This window comes from Vipera berus (genome assembly GCF_964194415.1).
Source record: "Vipera berus genome assembly, chromosome: 2".
Classification (NCBI taxonomy): domain Eukaryota; kingdom Metazoa; phylum Chordata; class Lepidosauria; order Squamata; family Viperidae; genus Vipera; species Vipera berus.
Genome location: NC_138203.1, coordinates 227934186 through 227962007, shown reverse-complemented (window position 1 = coordinate 227962007; position 27822 = coordinate 227934186). Strand labels below are relative to the sequence as shown.

General features: G+C 37.6%; 1 protein-coding gene across 8 annotated transcripts in view; it reads left to right on the top strand.

The window, feature by feature from the left end:
• IQSEC1 (IQ motif and Sec7 domain ArfGEF 1) overlaps nucleotides 1–27822 on the top strand; it is a 332174-nt gene that overhangs the window by 268595 nt on the left and 35757 nt on the right. For all 8 annotated transcript variants that reach the window (XM_081317422.1, XM_081317423.1, XM_081317421.1 and 5 more), the window contains 5 exons: nucleotides 354–1618; nucleotides 14215–14376; nucleotides 18714–18836; nucleotides 19961–20127; nucleotides 22607–22746. In XM_081317422.1, the coding sequence (XP_081173548.1) occupies nucleotides 354–1618; nucleotides 14215–14376; nucleotides 18714–18836; nucleotides 19961–20127; nucleotides 22607–22746 (1857 nt within the window). The remainder of the gene's footprint in view (nucleotides 1–353; nucleotides 1619–14214; nucleotides 14377–18713; nucleotides 18837–19960; nucleotides 20128–22606; nucleotides 22747–27822) is intronic.

The following is a 27822-nucleotide window of genomic DNA, read 5'->3' as shown; positions in this document are numbered from 1 at the left end:
GAGACAAGTGTTTTCGCTTACCTTCGGACCATAAGACGCACCTCGTTTTTCCACCCACTTTTGGGAGGGGGAAAGTGCGTCTTATGGTCCGAAAAACACGGTAGGTGGCCAAAGTGAGATGGTTAAAAAAAAGATTTCGTAGTGAGGGTTTCTATTTAATAAGTTTGTGGGTAATGGCCTATATAATGATTCCCTCCCTTTTTGACTCTTAAGCCTTTTGTATTATATATGAAAAGGTCTCTCTGTTGCAGTTCTCAGGTTAATAAACTCCTCCTCATACAGCCCTTATGATGATTTGAGTTTGAAACCCATGCTTTAGAGGTTACATATTACAAAATACATTCTCTTTTTAGGTTGAAATGCTAGAACGAAAATATGGAGGCCGTCTCATAACTCGACATGCTGCTCGTACTATACAGACTGCTTTCCGCCAGTATCAGATGAACAAAAACTTTGAGCGGCTTAGAAGTTCTATGTCTGAAAATCGTATGTCAAGACGCATTGTACTATCCAATATGAGAATGCAGTTTTCATTTGAAGGACCTGAGAAAGTTCACAGTTCCTACTTTGAGGGGAAGCAAGTTTCTGTTACAAATGATGGATCAAAAATAGGAGCCCTTGTCCAGTCTGGATGTAATGATCTTGCTGAATCGACTACAATGAAATCTCCAGCAGCTTCCACAGACTTTGCTGATGCCATAACAGAATTGGAGGATGCTTTTTCAAGACAAGTAAAATCTCTTGCAGAATCCATTGATGATGCATTAAACTGTCGCAGTTTACATTCTGATGAGGTACAGATACCTGACCAAGTCAGAAGTCGTGAAATAGAAAGAGATAGTTGTGGTCCAACTAAATCAGCAAGCCATAATGTTGATCATAGGAAACTTGATGAAATGACTGCTTCCTATAGTGATGTTACATTATATATAGATGAGGAAGAGTTATCCCCACCACTTCCACTTTCTCATCCTGTAGAAAGACCATCGAGCACAGAGTCTGACTTGAGACTTAGATCAATAAACCCTTCTCAAGAATACTGGTCTATGACACATAAAGACCATAAAATAGACACTGACACAAGTTGTAGGAGTACCCCTTCATTGGAATCCCAAGAACAGAGGATGAGGATGGATCATCTTCCTTTGCTAACCATAGAACCACCAAGTGACAGTTCAGTTGATTTAAGTGACCGTTCTGAAAGAGGATCACTCAAGAGGCAAAATGCATATGATCGGGGAATTAGTAGTCAGCAAGGTAGCCCAAAGCACATATCACATGGCCTCCCTAGCAAAGTAATATCCCGAGAAGAACCAGAAACTAGGCATAGACCTAGGCCTATTGACAGCCACTTGGCTATTAATGGTACCGCAAACAGGCAAAGCAAATCTGAATCTGATTATTCTGATGGAGATAATGATAGCATCAATAGCACTTCCAATTCTAACGACACAATAAATTGCAGTTCAGAATCATCTTCTCGAGACAGCTTAAGGGAACAAACTTTGAGCAAGCAAACATACCACAAAGAAACTCGTAATAGTTGGGATTCCCCTGCCTTCAGTAATGATATCATCAGGAAACGTCATTATAGAATTGGATTGAACCTTTTTAATAAGTGAGTAGAGTGCTTTTTCCTTTTTTTATGAAATGGTATTTACTTGATGCCTTGGGGTTCTTATATATACCAAGTAATTTATCTCTACAGTGATGACTAAAACTGGCTACAATCACCTTGTAATCTCTCTCTCTCTCTCTCTCTCTCTCTCTCTCTCTCTCTCTCTCTCTCTCTCTCTCTCTCTCTCACCTGTCTTTTATTTACTTCATTGAAGTAGGTGTCATTTCTGCCTTGGTAACCTTGCATTGTTCTCCTAATTTCATGGTGTGCATTTTTCTCAGGTGGTCATTTTAAACTTTTAAATACCTTGTCTTTCAAAAGAAATTAAATATTGAAGGCATATTTAAAGAACTCAAGTAGACCATGCAAAAATAGAAAATCAATTAAGCAAGAAGTCACATTCTCCATTTTCAACATTTTATCATTCTCATCCACCTGTGATGTTCTATGTGCAATCTAAAAAACAGACAAAATTAAAATGGATCATTCATAATAATAGTTAACAGTCATTACAGTTATTTGTCCTGGCCAAAGGCTAGGATTAAGACTAGGGATGCCTTCAAAATACAATATGCTGCAATATTTTTATGTTGTTGTTTATATAGCTAAAACTGTCATCCTATGCAGCTAGAACTTCTGATTACTATTGTCTAAATTATACTATGGGTATAATAAAACTTTCTTCATTTTAATCAATGTTTTCAAAGCAGTTTAATTTAAAATAGTTCTATATTCTGATTGGAAGGCAATTAAAATAATAGCAAAGACTTTAATATCTATTTTTTTTAAAAAAATCTATAAAATGTGAAATATTTTATATAGTACCGACTTACAATCACAATTGAACCTGGAATTTTGGTCATGAGTCATTGTTATTAAACTGGTCACCATGTGACCTGGCTCAATTTTATGACCATATCCTGGCTTTCCCAGGCGCTGTCATTAAGCAGCTGCACTGGTCCGTTAAGCAGAGTATATGGTGGCACGGGGTGGGGGAGGCCCTGGGGGGCCTGGCACAAATCTGCTTCAGTCTCTTCTAGGAATGTGGGCTTGATGGTTTGAACTCACAAAAGTCAAGCCGAAATTTCTCCATAAAACCATTGAGCTTATGAGGTGCGCCCAGCCCGGCCCTTTGTGAAGAAGAAAGAAAAAAAATGTTAAAGGCAGCCAAACGTTTTCTGTTGGAATTGAGGGTGCTCTGTTCAGGAGAGCTGTGTTTTTTGCAGAGCCTTTAGAACAGGGGTGCCAAACTCGCAATGTCACGTGACGTGTCACGACGTATCGTGACTTTTTTCCACTGCCAGCAGTGGGGTGGGCGCAGTTTCGCCATGACTCATCCGGCCCATGGGCCGGCAGTTTGACACCCCTGCTTTGGAAAGTGAGGCCAGCTCTTCCTTTTTCTTTCCACCTTCACCTCCAAAGTGAAGGTTAGCTGGTGTGTGGAATGCAGGGTGGTGAGGGTGGTTTGTACTGGCACATCCCAGGCATGTGGCACTTCATGGGGAAATAGTTGCTTCGCAACCCAGTATACCCTTGGTGTCTCTCAGATGTTTGGAACTTCCCCATAGGCAGATGTTTTCCTGGATGTTCAGTCCTTCATAGGTGGGGGCCTTGGCTGCTTCATACTGCCAGTTGGAACTTCCCTGGGGTTTCAAGGCACAGATGGGGGAGGTGGGGTGTAATAGGCAGGTCTGGGGGCTGTAGCATCTCATAAGAGCAGGTAGGCTGGCAAGCACAGGTTGGGCACAGGTTTTAAATCCCGTCATTCAGCACCATTGTAATTTCGGTCACTAACTGAATTTCATTAAGTGAGGACTACCTGTATTAAGATATTTGTGAATTTTCTTCTTGCTTTACTTGCCTACTAGTTAACGTGCTCTGCAGTTTAAATAAATCCTAAACTGCTATTAAAAATTCACATTATTTTTTTTAACTATCTAATGCAAGTTAACACTGGAATAACTATTGTGATATACATTAATCTTGATGTACTCATTTTAATAATTATATCCCTAAGATTGAATGGGAGTTTTGTCCATTGAGTTATATCCAGTGAAATTACATCTATTCATTTAGACATACTTAATTCACCATACTATGATAAACAAGCATGTTACAGGAACTACGCAAATTGTAATAATTAATCTCCTACAATAATCTGTAAATATAGTACACTCCAAAGGAAATTAGACTTAATGTATAGCCAGAAAATAAACTATTTTACTGTATAACATAAACAAGCTTGGCTAATGACTTCACATAATTGTTAAGGGTTGTCTAACATACTGTATGTATGAACTAACATTCAGTGTGAAGCGCCACTACAGCTTTAACATTTGTTTAGCAAACACAATTGGGACTGTCAACTCAGTCATTAACGTGATCGGTGAGCAAAACTGACTAAGTGTATGATCTTACTTCAGCTCTCCTTTGCTTTTATAGACCTTGCAAATGTTATAAAATGAGGATTGGTCATAAAGTTATTTTTTCATTATCGTCATAACTGAATGGTAGCAACAAGGTACTTGCTAAACTATGACCTTCTGTAGACATCCAACACTGTATGCACCAACAGTTCTATACTACTCAACAGGAAAGGCATCTGGTCTAGGGGGAGGGCGTTGTCCAGTTTCATAGTTTGCAAGTCAGTTGGCTATGACAGGGGTGTCAAACTGCCATCCCGCAGGCCGGACGCGTCATGAAGAAACCGCGCTCACCCCATTGCTGGCAATGGAGAAAAAGCTATACGTCGCGTGACGTCACATGACGTCGCGAGTTTGACATGTCTGGGCTATGATATTTGATGTGTTCATTATCTTCAGTTAAAATTATTACATAGCCTATCTATAGCAGATAAAAATTTCAGAATATTCAATTTCATTTAAGATTCATAATTTGGTTAAATAAATATTGTTTTAAACAATTCTAATATAAGATTTTCTCTGTCTCAAAGTCTGTAGATCTTCATGTAATCCCGTGTTTGCTGATTTATTTTGTTTTGACATCAGTACAAAATCAATATTTATTACAGTCCTCAGTACATGTATTTTGTAGTTTCACAAAAAATAAGTTTGTACAAATAAATAAGGAGAACCTTTGAGGGATTATCAGGAGTTCTATCACTTGGTATCTTGACAGTGTGAGATTGTTAATGAATATTAGATCCTAAAATAATGTTCCTTCAAAGGAGGGTTGACTTTCATGAACTGTTAGAATTGTTTTGGCCAACTGATAATGCAGAAGAAAACATGCTTTTTTGTTAACAACAAGGACAAGGTAATTTTGGAAAAAAAATAGACTGGGAATTCTTTGCAATAACTTAGCTTGCTGCTTCATGAGACATTTTAGCTCACTTTTTCCAATTCAGCTTTCTTGTCTAGTTGGTTTCCTCATTTTTCCAACTAATGCTGAATAATATATATTCCAGGAATAGGGCAGACAAGTATGAATTCAAAACATGCAGTTTGGTGAATCACAGTGGAAAGTTTGGACTTCATATATTTATTTATGCTGACTTGCATACTTTTGATACTCATTTAAATTTGACCCATGCTGCACAATATTAAAGTGGGATAACCAATTGAGCAGCCTGCACCTTCCTCTACATGGTACTTGAAACAAATAATCTAATGAGCTCCAAATCTCAGGGCTGCATTCTATACTAATTTTTAGTTGGTGTGCAAGAATGAATACCATCCTGAAGTGATTAGGGTATGAGGAAAGCAAACTATTACAATACTGTATGAAACAATGTATTATTCTATACAGCTATATATATGAATGTACATATGTTTAAACCCTCCATAATACTATTTTTGCTCATAAATTGATAAGCTAAAGCTTTAAACAACTTTGACCTTCATTAAAATGGTTATAAATTTGAGATGTTATAATCTCTTCATCTTGAGCTGAATATTTTTGTTCCTGTGTGTTCCGAGATTGCCTTTTTCAATGTAAAGCTGTGCAGTGCTTCAGATAAAAAAAAATCCAAAAAAATGTTTAGAGCACAGGTGTCAAACTCGTGACATCACGTGATGTGTTGCGATGTATTGTAATTTTTTTCCCCATTGCTGGGTGCAGTTTTAGCATGACGCATCCGACCTGCGGGCCAGCAGTTTGACACCCCTGCTTTAGAGCATGTAGAGCACAGATGTGGTAACTGTGTCTTTCTTTAAAGTAGCAGTATCTTTCCAAAAATGCTGCAGCTGTTCTTAGAGCAGACAGCCATGTGATCCTTAAACTAAATTCAAGTACTTTAAATGATCACCAACACATTCTGCATGTATATTTCTCCAGATTCCGAAGCACCTTTTCCTCATTATTTCTGAAATACTGTACAGATTTTTTAGTAGTCTGGACAATAAATTAATTAGAATTCACTATAAATTTACTTGTGTTTTGGGGTGGGTGGGTTTTTATGTACTTAACAACCTTACATTTAATATAAAGTATTTTTATTTTTTTCCACTTAATTATTCTTGAATAACGAATGTTATCCCAATAGCCAAGCTAACAATTTCATTAAAATCTATGACAAATACAGACATCCAAACATCCCTATTTCCTGGCATTTTTTCTTTAAACTTCCCCACCACCACCACCACCCCAAATAGAATTTAGCAAATCTATTTTGTAGATTCAGTAAGATGCATTTGTTCTTTTTGTGTGTGTGTGTGGAACGTCTCAAAAATTTCTTGAAAACTTTAGCAGATTTCCAGCAAAGATAATTACTGATAACAACTCTTTTCTGGTTTGATAGTTATATATCTCCTTTAAACATTGCATCATCAGCCTCCTTCATTTGAAAGTCCAATACATTTTCTGCATCCTTCTCATTACTTGCCACATTTAAAAATAACAATAATAGAATTGGAAGGCACCTTGGAGGTCTTCTAGTCCAACCTTCTGCTCAGGCAGGAAACCCTATATATACCATTTCTGATAAATGGCTGTCCAGTCTCTTCTGAAAAACTTCCAGTGTTGGAGCATTCACCGCTTCTGGAGGCCGGTTGTTCCACTGATTAATTGTTCTAACTATCAGGAAATTTCTCTTTAGTTCTAGGTTGCTTCTCTCCTTGATTAGTTTCCATCTGTTGCTTCTTGTCCTGCCTTCAGGTGCTTTGGAGAATAGCTTGACTCCCTCTTCTTTGTGGCAAGCCCTGAGATATTGGATCACTGCTATCATGTCACCCCTAGTCCTGGTTTATATACACATTCAGATTAATTTTAAACTTATCCAGAATATCTTGTTCTTCTTTTGTTTCTGAAATCTATATTCTAAGCACCCTTTTGCTGTTTAATACAGAAAGTAATATTTTTTCAAAAGTGTTTAAACTATATTAAACGTTCTTTCTCTAAAGAGAAGGCAACAACTGGTAAATGCAGTATAACTTGCTGTTCTGAAAGATCTTAATTTTTCTAAACGAATTGAAAAAAGCAGAAATCCAAAGTATTAAAACATAGTTGGGTTTAATGTCCCTAAAAAAGTATGCATTGATGACTGAGCAAAGATGGGTTCACTTTCATCTCCTCAACTCCCAATCATTCAACCTATAAGATAATGTAAAACAGCAATTCCTGCAGTTTACTCTTGAGGAATAGCTGTACAGGGTTCCCCGAAGATTTTTTCTTACTCAAGGGAGATATTGGTGGCTTGGATTCTGCATCAAGCTATCTTCTCCATCATAATAACACTGTCCCATTATTAAGACATGTAGTTTGCCATGGCTCTCAGTTGGAAGTCTAAGCGATACCATTTTCAAAGAACCTTAAAATATGGCTGTTCAGAAAAGCATTTGTGATATTGAAAATATTGCTGCCCAAATGGAAAACAGATTAGGGCCTTACTGTTTATATTTCTGATTTTTATATTTTAATTACATGTTGTTACTTAAAAGATACTCAAGGTCAACATATAAGCCAAATGAATAAATAAAATTGTCTTATTTATATGTGCCTTACATATTACTCAACAACAGCAACATAAGTAACAATACTTCCTTTTACATTTAAATAATCAAAAATCATAAAAAGGAATAAGGCTTTTTTAGGCCATGGATGGATTCAAGCTACAGATGAATGGAAGGACGGGTTCTTTTTTTAAGAAGGGTGCCAGAATCAAGAGTTCTTTTTATAACCATATAAAGAAAGTATGTAAATGTTCCCAAATGTTGAAAAAGTCTATTTCATTGAGAAAACCCTGGAAACTGAAATTATTATATCATTCCTAGCCTATCAGGCCCATGCCTTTCTCATATGAAACATTTTAGGCAAATTATTTGCTCAAAGAGATATCTGGGTTACGATTCAGCAAAATGTCATCATTTCAGTGCCTTCATCAGTGGCCAGGATTGTGAAATGCTGACCAGAAATAAAAGAGCTTGATAGTTGACACAGTTATACAATTGTTAGATTAACACATATAATGTGTTACTGCATTTCTTATTCTTTGGAATTCAGCATAGCTGGGCTTCTTTGGAAAAATAGAGGCAGTTATTTAAAAAAAATCACTTTAAAAATAAGGAACAAAAAGCAAGAGGCAAACAGTAATATTGTATCAATGAGATAAAGAAGAAATAAAAACAAGAGAATTATAATCAATATATTGAATTTAAAACACTATATGTACAGTATAATCAGAGTAAACAGTTGATAACCATGATAGCCTTCAAACATGCATCCTCACAAAGTGCAAAACACTATTTACTGTGCAATGCTTTGTGCAATCGGTTGTGTCAGTTTATCTAACTTTGAATATTACAGTAACTCATGATTACAGATCTCTAAAACAGATTTTTACCAGTTCCATGTACCAGGGGTGTCAATCTTCCTATTTGATTATAGTAAGAAGGGGATGGTGATTGTCCTCTTTTGTTTCTTTGCCCATGCAGATCTTGATAGAACTTAAATACTTTAAAGAAGGATTACATTTTAACACCATCTTCCCTATCTTGGGCCCTCTCCAAAACCGTGAATTTGTATTCCAAATTTTTTAGCACTGGCATTCTGATAAAGCAGTTCAGGGATCTGGAATTTACACATCTGGAGATTTTCCATAGCTTCAGATAGCTGTTTACAGTGCTGGTTATATTGGCTATGTATTAATTCTAGTACTAGAACTAGTGTGTCTTCCAATATCATTGCTGGGATAGAGGAGTTATAGTCACATTCTGCTTGTGGTTGTCTGTATTATAGTAATAACATACCAGGATGGTACTGTAGTTACCAGTTTATGTATTATTTTATGCATTGAAAAGTCTAATCCAGATAGATCCTTCTGCAATGTTTTACATGACTCAAATTTCCCTCCCAAATTATCTGAAACTTGGAAAAAATATTGATGAGATTTAAGCAATCTTTCCTAGAAATCACTTGGGCAAGAAAACTCACACAATCTTATACAAGTGTGTCATAATCTGCTACAAGATTTTGGCTTTTTTGTTCAGTCTTTGTGAGAATGGATGATTTTTATAAAATTTTAACAATTTTAAAAACTATTTATGTTAATAGTTCTATTTAATTTTAGGGAGTTCTAAATACCATTATGGTTAAAATATTACTATCTGCACAATGTTGATTACTAGTACTATGACTTTATCAATTTTTATTCAACATCCCCCCCATCCCAAAAAGAAAAGCGGGGAAAGAGCCTGAACTGATGTTGGACCGAGCTATATATTGCTTCAATAAAGTGGTATCTTCAGCTGAATAAGATTTAATAATAATGCATGAGCTACATTTTCAACTGAGAAGCAGACGGTTTTCCCTCGTTTTGCCCAGTGGTGGGATTCAAATATGTGAACAACCAGTTCTCTGTGTGGATGCCACTTCCGGAAGTCCGTTCTGGGCCTAGGCAACAAAAAATTAGCTACCGGTTCTGCTGAAGTGGTGCGAACTGGCTGAATCCCATCACTGGTTTCATCTATAAACCTTGCTTATTCCAGAGTTTGAACATCTGCATTTCAGGATTTAAAAAAAAGTCTTGTTTTGTCAAGTGGAGGAAAGTATAATACAGTCTTTCTACTTACCTGCCATTCTGTTTTAAATGATGTACAAATAGTCTTCGGGCCTTTTCTCTTTCTTCTGTGTGATTGTCATTGAACATCGGACACCCCCAGAGGAGGGCTGAGAAACTATTATTTTAAATATCTCACAGTGCCATGGAACTATAATACTTCAAGCCCTCTGTTAAGTTTAGATTCCCCGCTGCTCACTGCTGCTGCTTACTGGCACAGCTCATGGACATTGGAGGGGGCTCAACAAATGGCTTTTTGCTGAGGTTCCCTACAATTTTATAAGCTACCCTTATTATTTGCAACTCAGTGGTCAGAAAAAATGGGAATCACAGAACATCTCGTTATTCTCATCAGAAATTTGTATAGAGGTCAGACAGTTGCAGTACAACCAGAACATAGTGAAAAACACTGACTTCATTTTGGCAAAGGAATGAGATAAAACTGTATACTCACTAAGGTGATGACATTGCCTTGATTACTGAAAATGCAAAGATTCTGCAAGCCCTAGTAATAAAAATTGAGGCATGCAATGAAAAATGGATCTAAAATTAAATATATAGAACAAATTAATGACAAGAATAACCAGCCTTAGAAGTGAAAATGAAGATATTGAACTGGTGGAAAAATTCTGCCTTTTAGGATCAACCATCGACGATCAACAGTAAAAGAACAACCAATCAAGAAATACAGTGCGGACTAACACTTGGTAGAGCAGCTATGAAAGCCTTGAAAAAGATATTCAAATGCATGATGTACCTTTATAAATATCAGAATTGATGTGGTACTCCTACCCCATCCCCTGTTCTATCCCTGTTTAACTTTTTAGACTAGCCAAGATTGACTAGGTCAGGGGTGTCAAACTGCCAGCCCGTGGGCCGGATGCGTCACGAGGAAACGGTGCCCACCCCATTGCCACCAATGGGGAAGAAGTTCTGATACGTCATGCGACGTCACGTGACGTGAGTTTGACATGTCTGGACTAGGTGGTACCACCTGCTGTGACATAGCAGTAGATAAAAGGTCTTATTTTTTCACTTAAAGCTTTTAGTTTTAGGGAGGGAAACAGCATTACAGTCTTTGGATCATGTGTTGGTCAGTTATGATAAGGTTAGCAGATCATGTTTTGTCTGTATCTCTTTAAAATAGAATGGATAATAGATCATATAAATGGTAATCTGTCACAATCTGCATATCTTCATTTCATAAGTCAAAAGTGTTTTTTGTCTCATAAATGTTGATGTGAATTATATTGCTTCTTTATTTCATTTGAAATTGGATTAGGCTATCTTCATCACATAGCATAATATACAATATTATTTGCATAACCTGTCAAGAACTACTACTAAGGTGGTTTTGCACATAAACTGTTTTTCTACAATGCATTATTTTCGAAGTGTATAACACTGTGAAAAAAATCTTTGCCTTGCGTTACAGTTGTATCTGTCCTTTTTATCTTCTTTCATGTGTCTCATTTACATAACTAAAACTTTTACCCAGCAAACTACTGTGGCTGTGGATCTTCTCCCTTTTCTTGTAGCAATTAATTGATTTTCTGTTCAAATGCATTTTAATCACTATTTTGGAAGACTAACCTTGTGCTAATAAATATAATTTTTGATTTTTGTCTGTTCCCTTTTATTTTTCTGGGAAAGTTCAGTATTTCTTCCATATTCCTTAATGTTTTATTCACATGCTACTTTGTAACATTTGTTAAACTTGTGGTGTTTGGAAAAGATAAATTTTCTAAAAATAGTGTTTTAAAATACTGATACATTTAGCCATTTGTAGACTACCCCAAATTTTGAAATCTTAGAGCTTATCAATCAAATGTTTTATATTGAAAAAGAATGTTATAAAATATATATTTTAAAATGATAATAACTAATTTTGTTATCAGTGATACCGATCATAGTAATAACATCTCACCAATCAAGATATTGTAGGAAGAGACCCATATTAGTTTATAATAGCCAAAACTCGGAGTCTGGTGGCAATGTTTCCAACTAATATATTTTATTAAAAATTAGCTTTCGTAAGCTGCAGCTCACAGCTAAAATCCTCTTTTGCCCAATTCACAGCTACTCTTAAATATATTTCTTCATAAAAGTAAAGAAATTCATGCAGCAAGTCATTTATGATTAGATGATTTATAATCATATTGAACATGAAGATTGAACATTCTTCCATTTCATTTAAGATACCCAGTTTTTCCAGCAAGGAAAAATGAGCACTAAGCTGCTATTTGAATTCCTTTGTTTGAGTTCCTAAGATACATTCTAATTAGATCCAGAAGTGATTTTTTTTATTCCTGCATAATACAGTGTCTAAAACATGTTTCCACTTTTTGAATTTACATTGTACACATATACCGTGTGATAATAAGCATAATTCATGGTATATAATGGAATAATCTTCTTTTGCAGTCTCTTGTGGTGACTAATGTGCAGACTAATCAAAACCAAAGTCAGTCTTTTCTTAAAGGTCAAATCCCTGCCAGAACCTTTTGCTGTCTGTTTTCTCCTTGAGACACCATTTTTCCGTTCCTTCTGATGATGGATTTTGGTATACTAGTAAAAATTATCCTATTCTAAAAATAATATTGCAAAACATAATAGGATAGTACTGATAGAAGAAATCTGAGTTCAAATCAGCTGAATATGAATCTCCCTTTGGATCATTCCTCATGTTCACTGTCTCTAACATAAAGGGTATTTCTATATCTACAAAGGTGTTAAAAGAGAAGATAGAGGTAAAACTGAATTGGATCTAGAGCTCTGTATAAATGATGATCATATTATTGCCAAGATGTGTAAGCTTTTGTTAAAAATTAAAATAGAAGACAAACAAGTTAAAGATTGTATATAAAATAGACAAAAATATTTCAGATATAATACAAAGTTGGTCTAATGGAATATAGTACATGAAGAAAGGGTTGAAATTTACATTTAATTATAATTTTGAAGATAATTTTTATAAAATGATAGATTGTCGGTACATGTCATCGGATAAAATGTCAAAAATATGTAAGGGAATTTAAAATATTTGTTGGAAATGTACTTAGACTTGAGGGAACTGAGGTGATTATTTTCATCTTTGGTGCACATGTCACAAAGCTAGAAAATATTGGGACCAAGTATGTACTTTGATGTATAAAATTTTAAAAGTTAATATACGATTGAAATCAAGGGTCTTTTTTTTGGGCTTAATGGACATACAAAGGGAAACATCTTACAGAACCTTGTTTTTATATGTTATAACAACAGCAAGACATTTATATGGTCAAAGATGGAAGACTTATGAATACCTACAATGGATGAATGAATGGTGAAGCTGGTAGAAATAGAGGAGATGGTGAAAGTGACAGCTTGATGAAAGAGAAGATTTTGACAAATTTTATTTCTACTTGAAAAACATTTTTGAATTTTTTGTCAGAAACTGAAAGGAATGAAAAGTTGATTTGGGGATTTGATCAGTAGACTTAGGTGGGATTATGGAAACAATGTAGATGGATGTTAAGTGTTTGAGTAAGAGTTACATGTATTTTTTAACTTACACTGGTACTAAAGAAAGTCAGAAGTCATTTTTCTTTTCTTCTTTCTGTCTTGCACTTTCACCCTTTTACTTTCCTGAGCTTTTTCTTTTTTCAGATTTTTATTTGTTTATCACAACTTTGTATTTTTTAATTGATAAAGATATATAGATAGGAAAATATTTAAAAGAAAAATGTTTATTTTGTGGTAAAAATATTATACAAAAGTTTTTCTGGTTCTTTATTGTTGTAATTGTTGCTTATGTACAAAACAGATTTTTGATTTAATTACTCATGTTAATTAAATATTGATGTAAAGATGAGATGTAAACAATTAGAATTAATGGTTTTTATATATTTTAGGGGATATGAGTTTCTCAGAATTTTGCAAATTTACATGAGATCACAGCTCGCTTTTACGATATAATGTTGACTGCTGAAGTTATTATGATAATTTCAAAGTGAAGCATGCCTTTAATGGATCATACCAGATAATTGATAACACAGATACACTTTAAAGCCTACTATGCGCTTTTCAGACACTGGAAGAATTACTTTGGCTAGAATATTCATTTGACTTTAGTTGTCTAATTTCCAAATAGGTAGAAAAAATGCAGAAAACTTCAAGCTCAAAACAATTTTGAAAACTTAATGTATTCGGTATTCAAAAGAGTTTTCACATTGTATGAGTGGGCTTGTACAACGTAAGAGATAATTATCACCTTTCCTTTGACTGTTGCAAATAACCATGAGGTTGGCAGGGCTATATGGTTATGGAAGTTGTTGCATTTGTTTATGTATAAGATGAGTGAGATGCTCTGATTTACAGTAAAAGCTGTATGTGGATAAGGAATGCTGAGTCCTGTTTAATTTTTTGCCTCCACCCAACCTCTGCATTTCCTCAGCTTAGCTCAAATAAAAAGAAAAAAACAATCTTACTTTCAATGTACAGGTTTGAACAGAAATGTTTGGATTATAAGCCTTTTAGGACAACCCAGAGCCTGGGGAAAAAGCAAAACAGGGAATCTTGTATTTGTGTTTTTTTCCTTTAGAAAACCAGAAAAAGGAATCCAGTACCTGATCGACAGAGGCTTTGTGCCAGATACGCCTGTTGGAGTTGCCCATTTCCTGTTGCAGAGAAAAGGTCTCAGTAGACAAATGATTGGAGAGTTCCTGGGAAATCGACAAAAGCAGTTCAACAGGGATGTTTTAGAGTAAGTAACATATATGAAACTCTTGTTACACATTTAACTATGTGCTACATTAAAAGAAAAAAAGGTGATGCTGAGTGTCTTTTGTTTAAGTCAAAAGAAATTGTTCTTTTATGTATAAATGTCTAAATCAGAGGACCCTAACCTTTTGAGCACTAGGGACCGGTTCCGTGGAGAGCACTTTTTCTGTGAACCAGAGGGGACATGGTTTCATGTCCTGCCCTGCTCAGTGGCAGGGCGACACTAGCGCCTGTGGAATGCTTGGGGCGGGACGACAGTGGCCAAGTGACCACGGCCCAGTAGTGGGCTGTGGCCCACAGTTTGGGGACCCTGCTCTAAATCACTTAGACAATGAGATTGGCAGTTTATAAATGTATAGAAATTTTATTAATAAAATAGTTAAAATCAAGGTGAAGAAATTGTTCCATTTACTATCACATGCATGCATGCCGCTCTGCAGGACTAATGCAGATAAAGGTATAGAAAGGGTTTGTTTGTTTGTTTTGCTGTTTTGCACTTTATGATTATTTTTTACAAATTTAATGAGTTTACTGAAATAAAAAATACAAAGAAAAATGAAAATAATAGGAAAGTAGGGGAGGAAAAAGAGAAGAGGAAGAAATGTAGGTTAAAAGAGGAAAGAAAAATAAAAGCATTGACTTCCAACTCTTTTTAGCCCCATAGAATAACATGCAACCTCAACTTTTATTTTCACATAGTAATATATACTAGCCATTTCTATAACAACCACCTGTCTAATCAGCAAAACCCAAATCAAAGTTTCATTATTTTTCTGCCTCAAGCACAAAATACAGAAGTGGTTTCCAACTAAAAATAAAGTTAGTTGTATTTTTTCTTTAATTAAAGCATCTCTGCTAACTCTATCGGCCTTTGAGCCAAATTTATGATTATTTAAAATAGATAGGCACATGTTCATTCAGTTGCAAATGGTACATTTGTTGTTTTTTAAAGCAAAATATGGTTTTTCTTTATAAAAATGATTATGTAAGTCAACAGTGCCTTATATAATGATTGGAGCTAATCAGTCATATTTGCTGCCAGTCTCAAAATGCTAACAGCACCATGAATCAGACAGTCGTCCCTCCTGTTGATCAGTGGGAAAGTGCAAAGAACATTCGGTCAGTGCCCTTTTGCAAGGTGCTCCTGATCTGTAAGAACATTAAAGTGTGCATGCACATGCAATTCTAACATACATCCCCTCCACCTTTTCAATAAATGTATTCATTAAATGTATTCATTTACCAGGTTGTTAAAAAAAACCTGAGTGGTGTGTTTAAGAAAAGATTAATTGGCTGCAAAACAATTCTTCTGGCTTGAAGGAGAGCCTCAGAAACAGCAAAAATTAAATTATATCATGCCAGCCCTTTTGCAACCAGATGTTTTCCCAGGAGCTGCAATCTGTTATGGAAATGGAATAGGAGAAGCTGCATTCTAAACAATGATTGTAGATAAGCACCAGATTTTAAAACACTTAAAACCTATTCCTTGATAAGAATAGATAATACTGATTCCTTGAGTCTAGAAATTGATATAAAGCAGGGGTCTTCAAACTTGGCCCTTTTATGACTTGTGGACTTCAACTCCCAGAATTCCTCAGCCAGCATGCCTGGCTGAGGAATTCTGGGAGTTGAAGTCCAAAAGTCATAAAAGGGCCAAGTTTGAAGACCCCTGATATAAAGTAAGAATCCCCATCAGTGGAAAAACACCTACAGGTTTTGTGGAATTACAGTGATTCAAAGGAAAGAACCAGTTTTGCCTTAGTTTCAAATACATTAACACAGAGCCAGAAATACAGTAGATTAACTTCACAAGAACAGACAAGTCCAGTAGGACTGCAAGAATATGCCAAATACTTAATGAAGCATCATTGTGGAAAATAAAAGTTCATTTGGTGTTGAAAGGATATGAGCAGGTAATATGTTGTCTCTTGTGCTTTTTTTGTGCATCTACTGAGCCTCTTCATAGTCATCTGAAATCTTAGAAGTATACAATGTAGTAGTTGGCTCCATGAGATGATTTTCTGGACTATGAAGCTAAGAATAGTCAAATATAATTGAATCACTGATCGGAGACCACTAATAAACACCATGGTAGGGTAAACTGGAAAATCTAAAACCATTCCAGAAGATGACAGTGATGAACTCACTTGCATACTTTTGCCAAGAATGTTGCATGGAAGCGTCTCTAGTCATCTGAGCTGAATTAAGTAGATTTTAGCTTCTTATGCAGTAATTGGGGAACATAATTTATATTATATGCAAGTCCCTTGTGAGCTCTTCCCGGACTGATATGTCCTATTTTTTCATATTCATGTTCATCTGAATACTGAAGCAAACTGTACTTAAAAATATCTTCCCTGATCTTTAATCTATCCTGGAAACAACTCTACATTTCAGTTCAGTTCTATTCCAAAGCTCTATATTTATAACAGTGGCCTGTAGTTTCAAATGCTGCTAGAAAAACTTATTTAAAACTAACAAATGAAATATTTTGTACAGGAATTGGACTACCTAAAAATACTGATACCTGATACCTTTTTATATTTTGCATAAAAATTAGGAAAATTATTTCTTATGCCACTTCTTGATAGTTGCTCTATTTATTCAAACTTTTACAGATTAAACATTGATTACTTTATTCTTCTTTTAAGCCATGCAGTAGAGATTGAGCTACTTAAAGTAGCACTGGAATACAGCCAAAACATTAAATTAAATACGCCATCACAACCTGCACTTAAATCAATCAGTATTAATTCACTTATATTTTAGCATGTTACTTTGTGCTGTGGACTTTATATAGCGCAAGAAAGCAGAAAAATATTCACATGCTATAGTGGTTCATATTTTCTTCCTTCATGTAAATGTCAGATTTTTTTTAAAAAAAGAACAAAATTAATTACATATTAAATGCCACTCAAAATGCTGAGTTTCATTATAGTATGATAGCTACATCCTAGCTTAGTTTTCATTTAACCATCTTTTATTTATTTTTTGTATTGCTACCATAGCTAATTAGGTTGTAGGGAAAATTTTCCAATGACTAAAGTGCAAAATAGTAAATCAGAAATAAATTAAAAACTAATTTGACATTCAGGTATTCCATTAATTGTTTAATGGTTGACACACACACACACACACACACACACACACACACACACACACCACACACACACACCACGCTAAGGATATAATCAAGATAAATTCAATCCAGACAGTATCTTTAGTGGCATGTTATGGATGGAGAAGCAGGTTTTCACCTTTCCTTCAAAAATTGGTTCCCATTTGCCTTATTGTGGTTGTGGGTTCATACAAATTACAGCATTTTAGGAAAATTCCATGTCAGAAGAAAATGAACTCAGAGAGACATTAGAAAGCAACAATAAATTGAATAAGGGTAAACTTTACTTGTCAGGGAAAAACTGGGCTTCGTGAATCCAGGCTGTACAGCCCAAATTCTGATTTAGACTCAAACCCTGCAGGAACAATGGTATCTTCATGCAGAGAATCAAACGATTTGCACATTTAAAACTGCAGAATTGACAAGAAAAAATTAACTGAGGAGTATTGATCTACTCAGAAGACACTATTGGTTCTGCATAGACTTGCATTCTGAACTGCATTAGATATGTGCCAATTTTATTGTTAGTGAATCTTTTTATATAAGGCTTTCTGTCTGAGACAAAGCCAATGTTAGAAATACTCATATTTTGTATACTAATCAGACCCACTCTCTTGAATCAGCTGATTGTTTAAATTTTGTCCAGATTTGGAATTTGAATCATCCCTTTTAGACTAGACTAGAGCTTTGATTACTTATGTAACTATGTCTGCTCTGCTTATCCAATGGCTGAAATAGGACAGTACAGTTCCTACAAGAATTATTGGGAATCAGGTGGTATACAAGTTTTAAACATTGTTATTATAATTGCTTACATTTTTGTTTACATTTAGAACAAAAACCTAATAACAGTCAATCCAGAGGAATATCAGTGACATCAGCTCATGTCAGAGAAGTCTCTGAATTTGTTGCTGACATGTTGTGTGACAAAATATAATGGCAATATAAATAACAATTCCCTATGTGACCAATAAACCTATTCTATTCTATTCTATTCTATTCTATTCTATTCTATTCTATTCTATTCTATTCTATTCTATTCTATTCCACCCCACCCCACCCCATCCCATCCTATCCTATCCTATCCTATCCTATCCTATTCTATCCTTTCCTTTCCTAGCCTATCCTATAAACCAGTTAAATTTACAAAAAGAAAACTGGTTAGGATAAACCAAGATAAATTAATGCTTTCTTTGTTTCAGCTGTGTTGTGGATGAAATGGACTTCTCAGCTATGGAACTGGATGAAGCTCTCAGGAAATTTCAAGCTCATATCCGTGTCCAAGGAGAAGCTCAGAAAGTAGAACGACTCATTGAAGCTTTTAGGTATGACACAGCAAGTTACAGCAACTGATTGAAAATGTATAAGTCTCAGAAATAGCACAGTTGAATATAGTTACTTTTTTAAAAAATGGCATAAGTGATTGTTCAGATGATCTGTTTAAGATAAAATTATGTATATAATTATGTATATGTATATATATTGTAATTTCTGGTAGCTTAATTTGGTTATTTTTTGTCATTTATTTTAAACAGAAGCAACAGAATGGTACTATTTCAGTTTAAGCCTTTAAAAAGAAATATATAGTCTCAAATTAACATGCATCGACTTATACAGTTACTATGATAACCTTGAATTAAGCAGTTCAGCTTAGTGGAGCAAAGATATTCGCTCATTAAAACCTATTCAGATGTTCTTTTTCCTGGTGGAGATGTGACAAGAAATGTAAAAGTCATCGAGTGTTCCTAACATAAAGATATATATACCCTCGGGCATTGATTTATAGTTGTTAAATCAGTGGCATCATTAAGCAGAGAAAAGAAAATGCTTCTATGACCACTAAAACCATTTTGCAATCCTGTGGCTATGGTATATAATAGGTGTGCTGCGTTATATGAATAGTTATACTTTTTGATGACTCACTTAGCCTCTGTAAGTTTGCTCTGAAGCAAGGATATTTTACAAGCAACATAGAATACTTTTTTATGAATTCTGCTGTTCAGTTCACCCAAATCAGTATTATATATCCAGTTGACAAATGTCAGTCATAATATACTTATAGTCTGCAATAGTTTTCAAATCACTTAGTATAAAGGACATAAGTTTAAACTTCAGTTGTGTTGGTGAAGTGTGCAAATTTAGAAAATTAATTGCATGAAATGGCACAGTTGTCCTTTCGATATACCTGTATTCTTTTACCTAATATATGTTGTTTGAGAAATTGAAAGTATTTACTTTAGTAAAATATTCTGCAGTGTAGACTCTTGTTATTATTAGATAAGAGAATAGAATAAAAGAGTAAATAATGTTTTATTTTATTTTTTATACCAAGTGAATAATGATAAGAATATAATTCAGCTTTCTATATGAATGTATTGGTTTTTTTCTAAACGCCATATCAAGTTATCCTTGAATCTCACTTAGTATTTTTCTAAAATGTCTTTTATAGCCAGAGATACTGCATCTGCAATCCAGGAGTTGTAAGGCAGTTCAGAAATCCTGACACCATCTTCATTCTAGCTTTTGCAATCATATTATTAAACACAGATATGTATAGTCCAAATGTAAAACCAGAACGTAAAATGAAGCTGGAAGATTTTGTCAAAAATCTAAGAGGTAGGTATAACATGGAGATTTGTCATTGACAGTGAAGGTTCGCTCTCGGAGCTTGTGGGTTGGTTTCCAAACATTTTGTTACCAGGCTAGGTAACATCTTTAACAGTGTTTAGGGTAACGAAACGTTCAGAAACCAACTCACAAGCTCAGAAAATGAACCTTCACCCTCAGCCTACACCTAAGCTACAGATCTTTGCCTCTATTGCAGATTTGTCATTATCTAGAGTCCTGGGTATATTATATTGCCCTTTAGTACTACAGCTGTTAAATGAAAGTAGCTCCATGGAGAGATAGGCAGCCAATAAATTTAATTATAATAAAGTTTTGAGAGTTTAGCCATTCTACTTCAGAGGGTTTTGTTTTTCTGGCAGCAGGCTAAGGAACAGTATTGATAGATTTCATCATTTCAAATTTTGCACTATACTTGTTCCTTCTAGGTCTAAACCCAAGATAGTAATAATTGTATATCCAATGATTTGCAAATAGTTTGATTGTTCTTTTGACATTATAAGTGGCTTGGGAATCTATGTGAGGAACAAAGTGTACCTATTAGTGTGTGTCTGTGTATATGTGTGCATGTAGATACAGGTATATACTCATAAATAAGTTCTTCTGTTTGGAGTACAAAGGCAGACTTTAAAAATACTTGTCTTTAATTAAATGAGGAAGTGATAACGAAGAGCATGTGGATACCAGTTTGCTTATGGATATCTCTCTTGGTATTATCCAGATTCATTAATATAGCTGATTTAATTCTTTTATTTTTAAAATAATTGTTATGAAATTTTAGTAACAGTAATTGCTATTTTTACTAGTAAATAGAAATCATAAAAGTAAGAACAAAATACTATATAAACTAAACTCAAAAAAGATAAAATAGTAAAATGTAGAAGGTTCAAGAAAAGAGTGAAAAAGGAAGAAAGAGAAAAATATAAAGAAAAACAGAGCAATATTTAAAGAAGTGATTTCCAATCTTCACGAGTAGAAACAAATGTAATTCTTTACCCCCTCCCCTATAAGTACAGTAACTTATACTACCATTAAACTATACAGTTGCAAATGGGTATACAACAGTAGTAATTATCAAGTGTCGTATATTTAGTATTTTTGCATTCCATAAACTATACTTCTAATTATAATTATCGCTATGAAAGTACATATTAAATTAAGTAATCAGATTACCAAGAATTATATTTATTATTTATTTTATGAAGTCTCTGAGTCATGGTGGCTCTGTGCCAAATAGATCTAGATACGACTTTCTTAATATCATAGAATATATGGTATTATCATTGAACTGGCCGGAGGAATAGAGACATTTAAGGGCCTCTTTTTTGGTCTAAACTTTTAAAAAATCATGTCAATGTAAATTAGCACTTTTATTTCAACATTCCAGTATTTTATACTGATGTGACAGTATTCTGGAAATAACAGAATAGGAACAGGCTTGAGGGCTGCAGAGTAGTCATTCTGCAGAGTCCTTGGTGCTGTCTGAGCTTGGTCATTTTCTTACAGATGTTTCATTACCAAACTAGCTAATATCATAAACAACATATACATACCATTCAAAAGAAACAATCCAAAAGCCAAACATCTTCTCACCAGCAATCAACACCCTAATGAGCAGAGATTACATTAAACCAACAATCAAGAAGTAATTAATACTCCAATCCAGGAACTACTAACTAACTCAATCACACAAGCTGAGTTGGTTGTTGATAGTTTACTCAGTTGGCCGAGTAAACAACAGCCCAATCAAGGAACCACCAAGACTGACAAGGGAAGGCCACTTGTATATATAAAATGAGAGCTAACCCCATTTTATACTAGCACCGATGTTCATTATCTCGTTGGGTAATGAAACATTTGCAAGAAAATAACCATGCTCAGAGAGCACTAAGTTCAACCCTGATTTACAAATATTCTCTTCTATCATACTTATTTCTGTTTTATATCATTTCTGGGACTGGAGCAAATATTAATATTGGGCCCTAAATAATAACTCCTTTTAAAAGGAGTCAATTGAGAGGCAACTGTTGTCTACATCGTTTCTTCAGGTTTTTGCAAAGGCTGAGATTACTAGACAAGATGCATCTTTAGTCTTAAACAGGTTTTTATGTTCTTACAAACAAATAATTATGTGTGAATGGAAGACCTAATTTGCCTATTTCTGTTTAACAATGGAAATGTTGCCTTATGCCTGTTTTTTTATTGCAAAATGGCTGTTTGTAGTATGGTATAGAGAAATCCAGACTTTAATTGGCATAATGGTTATATTAGCAGCCAGGACCTGCTTTGGGGTTGATATTCCAGACAACTTTATTTATTAAATTTATATGCCTCCCATCTCCCCTCTAAGGTGACTGGTAGTATCCAAATCAGATACTACCTTTGGTTTGGGGTTCTATGAAGGATAATATAATGAAAGTGCGAAGTTGATACGTGTATTAATCAGCAGTGATTATAATCACTTTTCCAGGTGTAGATGATGGTGAAGATATTCCACGAGAGATGCTCATTGGGATTTATGAGAGAATCCGAAAACGGGAACTCAAGACCAATGAGGATCATGTGTCACAGGTCCAAAAGGTTGAAAAACTCATAGTAGGAAAAAAACCAGTAAGTTTCTTTTATGGATAATATTATGCATAAAATTAGACTGGATTGTCTCAGAATGTTGCCAGAATATTGCAGGATAATGAAAGTCTTCTAAAAAAATCAGTGTGATTATAATCAGAAAAACTAAAAATGGAAGAAAATTGAATAACTTTGTACTGGTAGTGTATTAGAGCTAGTGCTTGACGTAACGGCCATAACTGACCCCAAAATTTCTGTTGCTAAGTGATACATTTGTTAAGTGAATTTTGCCCCATTTTATGACCTTGCCATATTGTTGTTGTTAGCTGCGAAGTCGTGTCTGACCCATCGCGACCCTATGGACAACGTTCCTCCAGGCCTTCCAATGTCCTCTACCATCTTCTGGAGTCCATTTAAGCTAAACGCCTACTGCTTCAGTGACTCCATCCAGCCACCTCATTCTCTGTCGTCCCTTTCTTCTCTTGCCCTCAACCTTTCCCAGCATTAGGCTGTTCTCCAGTGAGTCCTTCCTTCTCATTAGGTGGCCAAAGTATTTGAGTTTTAGCTTCAGGATCTGGCCTTCTAAAGAGCAGTCAGGGTTGATCTCTTCTAGGACTGACCGGTTTGATCGCCTTGCAGTCCAAGGGGCTCGCAGGAGTCTTCTCCAGCACCATAGCTCAAAGGCCTCAATTCTTTGGCGCTCGGCCTTTCTTATGATCCAACTTTCACTGCCATACATTGCAACTGGGAAGACCATAGCCTTGACTATACCCACTTTTGTTGATAGGGTGATGTCTCTGCTTTTTAGTGTGCTGTCTAGATTTGTCATGGCTTTCCTCCCAAGGAGCAAGCATCTTTTAATTTCTTGGCTACAGTCCCCATCTGCAGTGATCTTGGAGCCCAGGAAAATAAAATCTGTCACTACCTCCATTTCTTCCCCATCTATTTGCCAGGAATTAAGAGGGCCGGATGCCATGATCTTGGTTTTTTTAATGTTAAGTTTCAAGCCAACTTTTGCACTCTCCTTCTTCACCCGCAACAAGAGGCTCTTTAGTTGTTCTTCACTTTCTGCCATTAGAGTGGTATCATCTGCATATCTTAGGTTGTTGATATTTTTTCCGGCAATCTTAATTCCAACTTTTGATTCATCTAGCCCAGCTTTTCTCATGATGTGCTCTGCATATAAGTTAAATAGGCAGGGTGACAGTATACAGCCTTGCCGGACTCCTTTCCCAATTTTGAACCAATCAGTGGTTCCGTGTCCAGTTCTCACTGTTGCTTCTTGGCCCACATATAGGTTTCTCAAGATACGAATAAGATGGTCTGGTACACCCATCTCTTTAAGAACTTGCCACAGTTTGTTATGATCCACACAATCAAAGACTTTAGCATAGTCAATGATGCAGAAGTAGATGTTTTTCTGGAACTCTCTAGCTTTCTCCATGATCCAGCGTATGTTGGCAATTTGATCTCTAGTTCCTCTGTCTCTTCGAAATCCTGCCTGTACTTTTGGTAGTTCTCGATCCACATACTGCTGGAGTCTAGCTTGTAGGATTTTAAGCATAACTTTACTAGCATGAGAAATGAGTGCAATGGTGCGATAGTTTGAACATTCTTTGGCACTGCCTTTCTTTGGAATTGGAATGTAAACTGATCTTTTCCAATCCTGTGGCCACTGTTGAGTTTTCCAAATTTGCTGGCAAATTGAGTGTAGCACTTTTACTGCATCATCTTTTAAGATTTTGAATAGCTCAGCTGGAATACTGTCACCTCCACTAGCTTTGTTGTTGCTCAGCTTTCCTAAGGCCCACTTCACTCCACATTCTAGGATGTCTGGCTCAAGGTCAGTGACCACCTCATTGTGATTATCAGGGACGTTAAGCTCATTCTTGTATAGTTCGTCTGTGTAATTTTGCCACCTCTTCTTAATCTCTTCTGCCTCTGTTAGGTCCCTGCCATTTTGGTCCTTTATCATGCCCATTTTTTCATGAAACGTTCCCTTCATCTCTCCAATTTTCTTGAAAAGATCTCTGGTCCTCCCTATTCTATTGTTTTCTTCTATTTCTTTGCACTGTTCATTTAAGAAGGCATTCTTATTTAATTTTAATTTAATTTATTATCATTTCTATACCGCCCTTCTCCCGAAGGACTCAGGGCGGTGTACAGGGCAAGAATAAAACACAGAAATTTACAAAAATTAAAAGATAATTAAATGCATGCCCGATTAAAATACAATTGATACATAGTAAAAAACCCCAATAAGAATGATAAAAAAGAAACCCCACCAATCCCCCCTCAGGCCAGGCCGGCTTGCTCGAACAAGTATGTTTTCAGATCGCGGCGAAAGGAGCGCAGATCGGGCGCCGTCCGGAGCTCAACCGGTAACTGGTTCCATAGCTCCGGGGCGCCCACAGAGAAGGATCTCCCCCTGGGGGCCACCAGACGGCATTCTCTGACCGGTGGCACCCTGAGGAGGCCCTCTCTGTGGGAACGCACAGGGCGCAGGGAGCTTGATGCCGGCAGCAGATGTTCCCTGAGGTACTCCGGCCCCATGCCATGGAGGGCTTTGAACACCATTACTAGCACCTTGAATCTCACCCGGAAGACAACTGGCAACCAATGCAGCTCCCGGAGCAGAGGTGTCACGTGGGAGTATCGGGAAACTCCCAACACAACTCTCGCGGCTGCATTCTGTACCAGTTGGAGCCTCCGGGTGGTCCTCAAGGGAAGCCCCATGTAGAGAGCATTGCAGTAGTCTAGACGAGAGGTCACGAGCGCGTGAGTGACCGTGCATAAATCATCCCGGCTTAGATAGGGCCGCAACTGGCGCACCAGGCGAACCTGGGCGAAAGCCCCCCTAGTCACGGCCACCATGTGATCTTCCAAGGTAAGCCGCGAATCTAGGAGGACTCCCAAGTTGCGAGCCCTATCTACGGGGGGTAATAATTCACCCCCCATAGAAAGAGATGGAATATCCGAATAGACCCGGGATGAAGGTATGCAGAGCCACTCGGTCTTGTCGGGGTTGAGTCGAAGTCTGTTCCTCCCCATCCAGACCCGAACCGCCTCCAGGCAACGGGACATCACGTTGAGGGCATCACTGGGGTGGTTTGGGGTAGAAAGGAAAAGCTGGGTATCATCAGCGTACTGATGATACCCAACTCCAAAGCCACGAATGATCTCGCCCAGCGGTTTCATATAGATGTTGAACAGGAGAGGCGAGAGGACCGACCCCTGAGGAACTCCACAAACGAGAGACCTCGCGGTCGACCTCTGCCCTCCTGTCAACACCGACTGCGAGCGTCCCTGGAGATAGGAGGAGAACCACTGTAAAACCGTGCCTCCCACTCCCAATCCCCTGAGACGCCGCAGCAGGATACCATGGTCGATGGTATCGAAAGCCGCTGAGAGGTCCAATAGGACTAGAACAGAGGAATGACCCCTGTCCCGAGCCCTCCAGAGATCATTCACCAGCGCGACCAATGCCGTCTCCGTGCTGTGCCCGGGCCTGAAACCCGATTGGTACGGGTCTAGATAATCCGCTTCATCCAGGACCAAAGGGAGCTGATGCGCCACCACACTCTCAACAACCTTCGCAAGAAAGCGAAGGTTGGAGACCGGACGAAAGTTGTTCAATACAGCTGGGTCCAAGGCAGGCTTCTTGAGGAGGGGCCTCACCACCGCCTCTTTCAAGACGGCAGGGAAGCTACCCTCACTCAAAGAAGCTGATATAACTGCCTGGAACCAGCTGCGTGTCCTCTCCCGGGCTGCATAAATCAGCCAGGAAGGGCACGGGTCCAATAAACATGTGGTGGAGCTCAGTCTCCCCATAATCCTGTCCACTTCCTCCGGAGTCACAGAATCAAACTCCTCCCAAGTGATATCGACAAGACCACCCGCGTCCTGATCGCCAGACTCTGCCCAGTCGGAGTCCAGACCGGTCCGAATCCGAGTGATTTTGTCCGACAGATAATTGTTAAACTCCTCGGCACGACCCTGCAAGGGTTCCTCCCTCACCTCCTGATTAAGGAGGGAGCGAGTCACCCTAAACAGAGCGGCCGGGCGATTATCTGCGGACGCGATAAGGGTAGCGAAGTGATTAGACCTCGCCACCCTTATCGCAGCGAGATAAGACCTAATATGGGTTCTTAGTCGCAATCGGTCGGATTCGGATCGGCTGGACCTCCAACCGCTCTCTAGGCCCCGTCTCCGGCGCTTCATCTCCCGGAGCTCCGCGGAGAACCATGGAGCTCGACGGGATCTGCATCGGGTCAGGGGCCGCAAGGGTACAACTCGGTCAAGAGCCTCAGTGGCTGCCCTTTCCCAAGCTTCCACTAAGGCATCTGCCGAGCTGTGAGTGGGGGAGGCAGGTGGGGACCCCAGCGCTGCCTGGAATCTCGCGGAATCCATTAAGCGTCTGGGGCGGTACCATCTAACTGGTTCCACACACCCACGGCGGGGGGTGGCAAAACGGAAGACCAGCCGCAGGAGATGATGATCGGTCCATGACAGGGGCATAATAATTGGGGAGCCCCCACCAAGATCATCTAACCACCGCCCAGATAAGAAAACTAGGTCAAGGGTGTGGCCTCCCTCATGAGTCGGTCCTGAAATTACTTGCGTCAGGTCCATGGCCGTCATGGAAGCCATGAACTCCCGAGCCAACTCAGATGATCCTCCCAGAGATGGTAGATTGAAGTCCCCCAAAACTATAAGTTTCGGGAACTCAACCACCAACCCGGAGAGGACATCGAGAAGCTCAGGCAGGGCTGCTGCTGCGTGACTAGGCGAAAGGTACACCAGCAGCAAGCCCAACTGCGCACCAGGGCCGCATCTCAAGAAGAGAGACTCACACCCGACTATCTGCGGAACGGTGGCCTCCCGCGGAGCTAAGGTCTCCCTCATAACAACAGCCACTCCCCCACCCCTACCCTGAGCCCGAGGCCGGTGTAGCACCCGGAAACCTGGTGGGCAGAGATCAGCCAGAGGAATACCGCCCTCTGGGCCCAACCAAGTCTCCGTGATGCAAGCCAGGTCCGCCTGCTCACCCTCGACCAAGTCACGGACGAGAGGAGCTTTATTAACGACAGACCTGGCATTCAGGTACACCAGCCGGAG